This window comes from Pomacea canaliculata, linkage group LG2 (assembly GCF_003073045.1).
Source record: "Pomacea canaliculata isolate SZHN2017 linkage group LG2, ASM307304v1, whole genome shotgun sequence".
In the NCBI taxonomy this organism is placed as follows: domain Eukaryota; kingdom Metazoa; phylum Mollusca; class Gastropoda; order Architaenioglossa; family Ampullariidae; genus Pomacea; species Pomacea canaliculata.
Window position 1 is genome coordinate 14,350,152 of NC_037591.1, and position 11,299 is coordinate 14,361,450.

General features: G+C 43.0%; 1 protein-coding gene across 1 annotated transcript; it reads left to right on the top strand.

The window, feature by feature from the left end:
- The first annotated feature begins 1,641 nt into the window (after positions 1-1,641).
- Positions 1,642-11,277, top strand: LOC112557995 (mucin-5AC-like). The gene is made up of 9 exons (XM_025228172.1): positions 1,642-1,656; positions 2,838-3,085; positions 3,582-3,635; positions 3,895-3,956; positions 4,114-4,500; positions 4,655-6,408; positions 7,776-8,094; positions 8,236-9,939; positions 10,163-11,277. The coding sequence occupies exons 1-9, from the start codon at positions 1,642-1,644 to the stop codon at positions 11,275-11,277; spliced, it is 5,658 nt and encodes a 1,885-aa protein (XP_025083957.1).
- The last annotated feature ends 22 nt before the right edge of the window (positions 11,278-11,299 follow it).

The window sequence follows — 11,299 nt, forward strand, 5'->3', positions numbered from 1 at the left end:
CAGACTAGCAATTTTTACCATTTTTTTCCTTTGATGTTAAGGCTTCTATTACCGTTCCATCTCTGTACCAAGGGGCCATCTCGCTGATTTCTCATGCTCGCACATGCAGCGAGCTTGATTACGCAATGGTTAATTCACTCCCCCGTTCGGCACCCAGCATGCATTATTCACCATGTCTTGGCACGCCGACGCATTGCAGCCAGCAGCTTGAAGATCAAAAGATTCGACACTTTGAAAAAAAAAAAATGAAAAGAAAAAGAAGATTCTACGAGAAACTGTTCCTCCATGCAGGCTGAAGGTGGAGTCAGTAAACATATAAATAAGTAAATAAGGTGTCTGCGTGATGATGGTGTATACAGGACATGTTAACGATCAGCATGTGGACCAACAGAGTAATTTAGGTGTACTGCTGTCAGTCGTGTTTACAGTTAACAAGGTTTAGTCAACAAGAGATTTGTAGCAGCAATTTGTATAAAAGCTTATAACTCTCCACTCGTCGATCTCTCTAATTAGTCGCCTACTCGACAAACTTCAAGAGGCTCAGAATAATGCCGCCTATGTTGCCTTCCGCAGACATCAAGCAGACCAAGCTACACCCTTCCTCTCGAGCTTCTCTGGCTGCTAGTCCTAGCTCACATTGATTTTAATCGTCATACCAGACCTACCTTACCTGAGATACTCATGTCTTACCACCCGAGTTGGTCTCTTTGGTCAGCTTGTGTTGCCCTTTCTCCGTGCAATGCACCCGACTTGGGAGAAATTCGGCAACGGGGAAATGCGCTTTACATTTTTATTATGATATCAAAGAAGCAATGTAAATGTGAATTTAGTATAAAAATCTGAAACTTGTAAACTGCACAAAAACTGGATACAGATCGACATGCACATTAGTAATCTGGGTGTCTTTTTCTCTTCTTCTCATCTCGGTACTGGAGGTACTAGCGACAATGGTGATCGCTAAACATTAAGCTCGTCATCTTCAACTTAAACTGAGAGTGATTACACTAGTATCCAAGACTGACCTCTATTCCAAGAAGACTGTCCAATTAAAGTCTAACGAGAGCTTTTAGTTCTTCGAAAACGGATTTCTCTAACACGCTTGGCATGTTAGAAACAAAGGAAGGTGTCTGTTGCGCAATAACAGGTAGACACTGATCGTTCCTCCAGGCAGGTTTCATTAATCAGGTCGATGATCTTTCCTCCACCCCATTCCTCTTGCCCGCGGTTCGCTATAGGTCATGCCCTATTTCTGCATGTCCGATCGAAGTCCTAGCTTCATCCATGGAGAAGGGAGAAAGGAGGCATTAAAAAAGGTATTAAAGTTTCTGCATTCATCGCGAGTTCGACAAATTAACTGCAGTCCTGTTCATAGACTAACATTCACTTTATCCTTATCTCTCCTCTCTCAGTAAACACCTTGGTTGTTCCGTGTAAGCAACCGGAAGTAAAGTTGCCCTACCATCGAGTTCTGCACTCGAACCCGGCCATGACGTCATCCAGGAGTCGAACTGTCTAAGCCCCTTGCACATTTTTTCCTCTCTTTCAGACTCGTACTTCATTCTCTAACATTCATTTTATCTGACAGCTGCATCAGGATGCAATAGCTGTTGGGGAGGATCACACTAAACAACAACCAAGGAAATGGGAGCTGAGGAGGTACGTCTTTCATCGGATGACAGCCTGCATGTAGACGCTGGTTGTAAATCAGACTTAGTACAGAATGTACGACTAGAGGAGGACTAAAGCTGTGACTTAGAATACAAGATATATTTCTACTAAACTGGAAACAAAAATACTGCCTACAAAACATTATTTGGTTTGTCTTTTCCGCCTGAATAAATAATCCATTAAAAAAATCACAAAACCCACATCGATCTTGGCAAGACTTTTTAGCAAAACCACAAGATTTCTTTGAATAATCAACATCTTTTTTGTAGACCTAGGCCTGGAAACCGAGCAGTCAGATTTGCCTGACTTTAAAAATGTTGGTGGTATGTCATTTTCAAATCCTTTGTTCGTCTTTTTCTTTAGGCGGCATTAAGAAAGGCCAGTGTAGATAGGGATAATTCAGCATACAACTTGACTGCAAAAACTGTTGAAAATAAGCTGCTTTGGAGCAGATGTGCAGACTTCTTTTAAAAAATAACTTAAGCAAATTTAATTGGAACAGGTGCTTCAGTGTTGGAGATGATCATCTTCAGCTGTCTTTCTTAACTTTCCTTGCATTGTTGCTACTTATTGTGATTTATGTCTGCCATAGTCGATGCTTTGAAAACAACGGGAGAACTAAGTGATGATCGACGTACTTGCAGGCGTTGATGAGTGTGATCTTCCCAACGTGCTTGATTCTTTTTATGGCTTTTGAGAAACATGACTCTCTCACTATGTTTGAAACTGTTTTAAAACAGTCCCTGGTCCCTGAGTATGAGTTGGTGATTGTCCAGTCATCTGTCGAGATGAGTAAATGTTTACAAGGCTCCGGGTCCAGATGGGATCTGTAGACACACCCTTCATCACATGGTTAAAGTTACAGTTTGTACTGTTCACTTTGTGTGAACACTAATACTTTCTTGTCTTGAATGCTTCAAACACGAAGGAAAGGATCTTGGTTGGCCGTTATATCTTCTAACAGTTCAGAAAAGGCAAAATTGAGAATTGTAAGCCGAAACGAAGAAAATATTTCTTTACTTCTGTCCTTCTCCACCTCTGGGTCTAATTAAAAAAATTCCCCAACAGAATGTTGTCAGTTAATTACATATTCATTGACATCGGGTGGTCAATGGCTACAGGCAGAACTTTGCTGATGCTTCACCTGTTAGGGGTGAAACCAAAAACAGATCAATACCCTCGACACGGAGGCAATCAGTAAAACTCTGGCACCCAGATCTCAACAAGGTGTTCATGTGACAGCAGTGCACATACCGTGCTGCCTTGTCCTCAAGTGTATGTACTACTGTCTTCGCAATGACACTTCACAGTGGAGTAAAACACATCTCTCGGGGCTTGATTCTTCAAAACCTAAAGCTGAGACCATCATTTGGCCGAAGCAAGAATTTTATGTGCTTAAGACGTTAGAAGACCTCAGGTAAGGGCAGACTGATCTCTTCCTCGCCATTTTGACGGTTCTTCATTTATTAATTAGGCCAGGAAATTGGTGGAACGAGCTTTTGTTGCGAAGGTGATTGGTGGAGGGTTGCATTTCTTACCATTTCTGACGACCTTTGGAATCATTGTCTCTTTTATTACCATAATACCACCATAATATTTTGTACCTCATCACAGGAAGAACTACTGACAAGCAGGTAGGTGAAGGCATAAAATAGCGAAATTCTAACGAAATCAAACAACACAGCAGACAGAGGTCTACACACATCCACTTTGCTTACATCTTATCTACATACGTGATAACACCTCATCTATTCAGTCCAACATTGTAAACATTTTACCCAGTAGACAATTTCATTCAAAGTGAATATATCATGCTAAGTTTTATTTTTGTTCAAGGCAATCATTTAGCTCGATTTCACGGAAAGTGACCGTCCTTGATAGAATGATCTTACCATTTTAGTTGCTGTTTTCAGGTATGCCCAAGATGGCTTTCATGGAACGCAGAAGCAATATAATCCTTTTAACAAGTGAGTGTGTCTAATTTATTGGCAATATTACAATACACCAATAAAAAGATATTTGGACAAAGATGTATGACAAATGTAACATAGACAATTTTTAATAGGACTTTTAAATTATTTCCGGATGTGAACACTGGTTTGGACTGATTTAAAATGAACTCGATGTGAGCCCCACTCACATTAACGTTTTTATTCTTAAATACTAATTATGGATTAGGAAATGAGCTTATGTCATGAAATCAATGATTTGAAATCGTTTTCAAAGATTCGGAAATGAAGATAAGACAGACACCAGCAGTCAGTCAACTACACTCCTTACTCTGCATGGTGAGAAAATTCGTACCAAGGCAACAAACACAATGCACGCTCATTTTCCTTTTACTTTTGTTTACTGTTTTCGTTAATGGTTAGTTGCGTAATGTAAATGGTTAATATACGATTTACAAAACGTTTTACTAAAATTTTCCTTCTGACTTTGCTTCAGCAGTCGTCATGGTGGAAGTGACGACAGCAACGTCTCAAGACAAGGTCAGCATCTATCAACAGTCTTCCCCTTCCACAGACTCTGCTTCATCCACAGGAAGCCCTGCTAAGCTTTTGTCATCTAGCATTTGGTCTGGAGTGACAAATGATTCAGAATTTAATGACCAAACAGAAAAGAAAACTAACTATTCCACTGGAGAGTTTGATGGAACCGAACATGTCACACAAGATGGATTTCCGAGCCTTGCGTCTGCAGTTACTTTGGAACAAAGTGTTTTAACATCTCTGCAAGGATCTTTTACAGGAGATAACTCCACAACAGACATGACAGAGCAACAAGAAAGGACAACTCTAGATAAAGACGAGCAAGTGTCTACGGATCCACCGAGTACTGTCCACGACATGCAATCTTCACTGTCAATAACAGCAACAGATTATCAGCCAGTGATGAACCATTACATCCCATCACGAGACTTTTTCCAAAGAGTTTGTGCCTGTAACTCTTGGGACAAGTGCTACCTCCAGTGTATCTGTAATTTCAGCAGACGATGATACAACCGACACCAAAGTCGAGGTAGAATACAACACCACGGAGTCCAAACCGTGGACAAAGGACAGGAATGTAGAAGCAGCGCCATCAGGAGGCGACACACCAGTCACAGGCCACGTGACACACACAGCATCAGGGACAGACCCCACAAGCACACACAGGACACTACTGGCAGATGGCTACAGCACAGATGCAACAGATGCAGGTGAAAACACCACGGAGGAAGCAAAGGTGGTAGAATCTGAGGCCAGGAAGCCGACATCACTGATAAACTTGACAGCAACGACAGTAGTGATGGATGCCAGCAGCACACATGCAGCATCGATGACAGAGAGCAGTGTTGTAGAGACAACTGTCTCTAACGTTGCTGGAAAAACATCCGCGATGGCTACCGACTTCACAAGTGAAACAACTGCGAGACATCTTGTTACTACAGGAGAACTGTTGCTGACCGAAAATAATAGTGCACATACGGCAATGACGAGAGACAACACTGTGACAACAACACCAGCGACAGATGACACTCTCACTGAAAGGACACTAGTGACAGACGACCATATGACTGTAACAACACAAGTGACAGGCTCCTCTGTCACTGAACCAATACTAGTGACCGAAGATTTCATTACTGAGACTGCTCGACTGACTAATAATTCTGTCACAGAAATGGCACTAGTAACAGATTACATTAACATGGATACGACACTAACGACAGACTACCCTGTCACTGAAGCAATAGTAACGACGGATGATACTATCAGTGAAACAGCATTAGTGTCAGACGACCCTCTGACGGAAACAACACTTGCGACAGAAGACATTACCACGGAGACAGGACTACATTATAACCTCACAAACACTTTACCAGTGACACGTGACAACATCACAGATGGTACTCCAGGTACACACAATATCACAGATGGTACTCCAGGTACACACAATATCACAGATGGTACTCCAGGTACACACAATATCACAGATGGTACTCCAGGTACACACAATATCACAGATGGTACTCCAGGTACACACAATATCACAGATGGTACGCCAGGGACACACAGTATCACAGATGGTACGCCAGGGACACATAGTATCACAGATGGTACTCCAGAGACACACAGTATCACAGATGGTACTCCAGGGACACATAGTATCACAGATGGTTCTCCAGGGACACACAGTATCACAGATGGTTCTCCAGGGACACACAGTATCACAGATGGTACTCCAGGTACACACAATATCACAGATGGTACTCCAGGGACACACAATATCACAGATGGTACTCCAGGGACACACAATATCACAGATGCCAGATCAGTGACGGATTATCGTGTCACAAACACTTCACTGTCGACACATTACAATATCACATATTCAACATCAACGACCCACGACAGTGTTACAGATCACACTATCGTCCATACACAACCTCTGAGTAATGAGAGTTTCACACATTACAGTGTGAAGGGTTCCAGTGTTACAGTACCAACAACAACCACTGACACCAAGCAGACTACTGGAGTTGCATCCCACAGAATTTCAGATACCACCCTGCCAAGAGATCACGTGTACGAGGACACATCCATTACAGACTATGTTACAGACACATCTATAACAAATATTTTTGTTGATGACACAGCGGCCATGACAAAGGATGGTAGTGCACACGCAGGAGAAGTGGGGGACTACAGTACTACAGAAATGACTTCACTGATGACAACCTTAGTGTGGAGACTAAGCAAAGTACACAACATGATTACTACCACAGAAGCTCAGTCACGGATCCCAATATTATAGACAGAACGGCAGTAGTGGACCACACACATAGTGACACAACGCCAGTGGTACATCACAATATTTCAGAAACAACACCAGTGGTAAATCATAATAATTTAGAAACAACACCAGTGGTAGATCACAATATTTTTGACACAACACCAGTGGTAGATCACAATATCTCAGACACCGACATCAGTTAGTGGACGGAATATTAGTGACACAACTCCAGTGGTGGATCACAGTATTACCGATACACCAGAGGTAGATGACAAACTAACGGACACGACACTAGAGGTGGACGTCAGAAGTACGTACACAACACGTACTGACAGTGTTACAACTGAAATGCCAGCAGTTGTCATAGATACATCGCCATCACGTGACCTCAGTATAACAGGAAGAACAACAGAGGTAAACTCCGTCATTACAAATAACACAGTGACAGATCCCGATGTTACAAATATTACAAAGCCAATCGGAAGTCACACTATAGTGACAACAACAGTAGAAGATCTCTATAAGAATGTAACAACGACAACAACAACAACAACCGATCACAATGTCTCATCAACGCCATCTGAATTTCATCATATTACAGAAACAGGTAACATTGTTACAGCGACAACAAAATCAACAGATCACAATACTACACAAAGAGCTTTAGTGGAACACAATGTTACAGACACAACAAAATCGGATGATCATAGTATTATCGAAACAACAACAATAGTAGACCATACTGTTGAAAATACAGCAACAGCAGCAAGTCACAGTGTTACACATTCAACGCGATCTGAAGATCAAACTGTTACAGAAAGAACATTGCTCGACAAAATTTCAACAGGTGCAACATTAGCACAACATCCAAATGTTACAGTTACAATATCGGTAGATTACAGTAAGACAGAAACAACAATTGTGGTAGAAAATTCAACAGCAAGTCCCAGTGTCGCCCATACAAGACCATCAGAAGATCCCAATATTACAGAAACAACGGTTTTGACAGATGCTACGACAGCAGCACATTACAGTCTTACAAACACAGCGAAATCAGGAGATTACAACATTACAACAACAGACTCCATCATTACAAGCGAAACACCACGTGAACACAATCATACAGACCCACACACTGTGCTGATTTATGCCACTACTGACAAAACACCTGTTGAAACCTTTCCTGTGACATCTGACAGTTTCGCTGACATGGAGCTGATCACGTCTACTGACATGAGTATTACAACCACAACCCTTGGGGTAGAGAACAACTTTTCTGACAGCACAGAGGTATACGGCACTAATAATAGCAGCAAGTCACACGGAACTCACAGACAAAACTACAAAACACCATGACAGACATCAGTGATGCTGATGCAGGAACAACACCATTATCAGCAAACGTCTCATCATCTATCACGATTTCCACTTCTGAGTTTGTTGGCTCCGAGGCGATGACAACAGGGTCTTCGGGGTTACTGACTGGTCCAGACTCATCCCTGGAGATGACAACCGTCAGGGTTTCTCCTCAATATATTTCAGAATCACTCCCGACTTCTGTCGAGCTACCACTACACCACACGTCTCCAACCCAGAGGACAGCAACAACGACAGGACTCGAACCAGATTCGTATTCCACACTGGAACTAAAAGGTAAAAGAGCATTGCATAATGTAATCGTCAGTGAAATCACTTGTGAAATAACCCCAAAATTAGCAAAATTAAGCAAGATTGATTAGTAAGATGTTTGATTCTTTAAGTTGGTTTGAGAACGTGACGTGGGTTTGGTTCCAGGGTCTACTCCAGGGTTCGAAAATACAGACGACTTTACCGCCGCCCAAGAAACACCGAGAACTTCATCAGAAGCAGTGGCAACATCAGATACAACTTTACAAGGAATAAGCGAGGAGTTGACATCAACCTCAGCAATGAGGCCTGCAACAACAACCACCCTACACGTGGAAGTAAAAGACACTTCAACAGATGGATTACGAACAGTAGAAACTCTGAACTCTACATTAGAGGCAACAGACGAACCCACGACATTTGTAGATGCATCAAGAATGATGATGACATCGCATTCTACTCGGGTTACATCAGGGGTTACATCAGGTGTTACATCAGACACCGCAGACTTACCAAATTCTAGCTCAAGTGCCACAAGTGATGAGGCAACTTCAACATCACAGACTAAGAAATCAAGTTTCTCCACTTCAGAGGCAACAAGTGAACCGATGACCTGGACAGACTCATCAGGACCTCAGTGGGTTACGAATGGAGTAACGATGTTGGAAAAGAACACAGAAACTACAATGTCTGCACCTGAGATTTCAAGCACAACTGAACCAGAGCTGGCAGCAACTTCAAAAACAATCATAGATGTGAGTTTAAGCTCGAGGTCGTCACCAGAAGTCACAGCAGACGTGGGGACAGCCTCTGATGTCACGAGAGATTCCTCCACCCTCGCTACGCAAACATCAGAAGTTCTTACATTGGTGACAACTTTAGGTGCGTCTTTTGGAAACACAGAAACTTCACATTCTGGAAATTTTTCAGAATCTGTAGATGTGACAAAGTCCGTCAAAGACGGGATCAGCACCACGGCCTTATCAGAATCGAGCTACCAAACTGATTTTCGGGATGTGTCAGAAACCGTAGACACAGGCTCTACCACGGAGAAAGCACGTGATGTGATACTCACAGATTCTCCTAGTCTGCTGACAACTTCAAAGGAAACTCTAGAAACAAAGACCATTCTGACCTCCCAGGAAGCTACAGGTGGTCTGGCAGCGTCCACAGAAACAACACTGAACGGAACTGAATTCTTCCAAACGTCGCTAGACCTGACTTTAGAACCACCAGCAGATCAAACATTCACCACACTTTCATCAACTTCAGAGTACGAACCCGATTTCACATCTTCAGAACCGTCGTTGAGACCTCTGAAAACTTCAGAGTCCACGAGTAGGTCTTTTACCTTCGAGGCAACACCCGTTTCAGAAGCAGTAACGAGCGAAGAAACACGAGGTGTGTCAGAGACACGGAAAACTGAATCGTTTTGGAGTATCTCAAGCCAAGAATTGGTGTCAGGGTACGGGACAACGCAAGGTTCGCTTTCTGATGTATTAAGCCCGGAGACAATATCAGAGGGAGTGAGTTTGCATGGGATGACTGCATCTTCGTTAGCTATGTCCAGCCAGAAGACAGTGTCAGAACCAACGAAGGAACCTGAAATGAATTCCGGCTCCAGTAGTGAGATTTTTACCTCTGCGTCACAATCAACGATATTTTGGATTGTCACAAGTCCGGTGCCATCCTCAGAAGGGATCAGCAATGAAACAGCATCAGACAGAGGTCAGCCTTCAGCATCAGCTGCATTGGTATCGACTGAAAGCAGCATTCCTGAAACCTCATCAAGACCCGTGAACATCATTTCAACATCGGATTTGGGAGTTACAGCCAGGGAAACAACTCTGGAACTTACTTCAGGACGAATCGGTAGTCTCAGAGTCAAGCACTGAAGCGAGAAGTACGGAGACCATTTCAGACGATCCATTCAGAACTTCAAGTCTGATGCCATATTCGAAAGTGACAGATGTCGAGATGTCTTCTAAAGCTTCGACGACTTTGGAGCCATTGACAGAAAAGACAAGTCTGGAGAGCACGCTGGGAAACACATCAAGACTTCTGACAACACCAGTACAAAATTCGTTTGTGACAGGGGACACATCTCACGTGTCTTTGGGACATTCGGGACGTTCAGATTCAGTTATTGAGGCCCTCACTACGGATGCTGTTGACATCGCTTCCGAAACAAGCTTTGATTTTACTTCCAGACCTTCAACTTCTTCGGAAACTGTATCAAGTCCTGTAACGACTTCGATGCTAACAGATGTAACTGGTAATCAACGGGTGTCAAAACCAACCTCAGGCAGTTCGACAATTACAGAATCTTATGAAGTCACCACACAATCACTTCGAGAGTCGACAGCAACATCAGAAGCCACGTCTACGAGTTTGACATCAACATCTGACTCAGCGATAACTGGGTCGACGACTAACATGACGAGAGAGGGCATCGTGTCAGACAGCACACAAGGATCTGCGACAGACCGAGTGTCAACACCAGGGTGGACGAGTGAAGAGACAGAATCAACAAGTGACTCAAAGCATCTGACGTCAGAGTCAGTCACAGGGGAGACAAGCATAGAGAACACATCAGAAATTGTCTCGAGAGTAACCAAACCTTGGTTGACAACCACAGGAGGAACTCATGAAGTGGCGATGTCAGACTCTAGTGTACAAACAGTGAACACGTCATCATTGCCTGCGGTTAAGGAGACAACACCTGTAACCGAAGAGCCTATGGTGACGAGTCAGGGGACGACGATAACGGTGACATCAACAATTCCCACAACATCGAAAATAGCTGTAAACGGGACTTCTGTGTTTGAAAACTCTTCAGGAGACATCCCAACGACTGCTTCTGAAACAGTTACCAGCGAGGCTGCTGTCGTTGTGTCAACATCTTCATCCGAGTTAGGATTAACGACCCGAGATACAAAACAAGAAGTTGCAGAATCATCTACAACATCAGCAACATTACCAGGACAGACACTTCAAACAAATGGTTTTATTTCCTTAGAGACAACTTCAGAAACATTAACATCGGAGATGACAGTTGAGCCGACAAGAAGAGAGAGCACGTTGGACATCACACTAGCGACGGAAGCACAAGTTCAGAATTGCATACCACCGGGAACACTGATATATCTTCAGAAGTTTTATCACAGTCTTTGTCAACCTCAAAGCAAGCAGATGACGAGTCGACGATAATCGGCTCAACATCAGGACAGGC

What these genes read in the sequence shown, in the direction of transcription:
- LOC112557995 (XM_025228172.1), top strand. An exon ending in CAATATAATCCTTTTAACAA is followed by an intron (nt 3,636 to 3,894) that starts GTGAGTGTGTCT and finishes TCGTTTTCAAAG; the next exon opens with ATTCGGAAATGAAGATAAGA. An exon ending in ACTTACTTCAGGACGAATCG is followed by an intron (nt 9,940 to 10,162) that starts GTAGTCTCAGAG and finishes CGTTTGTGACAG; the next exon opens with GGGACACATCTCACGTGTCT.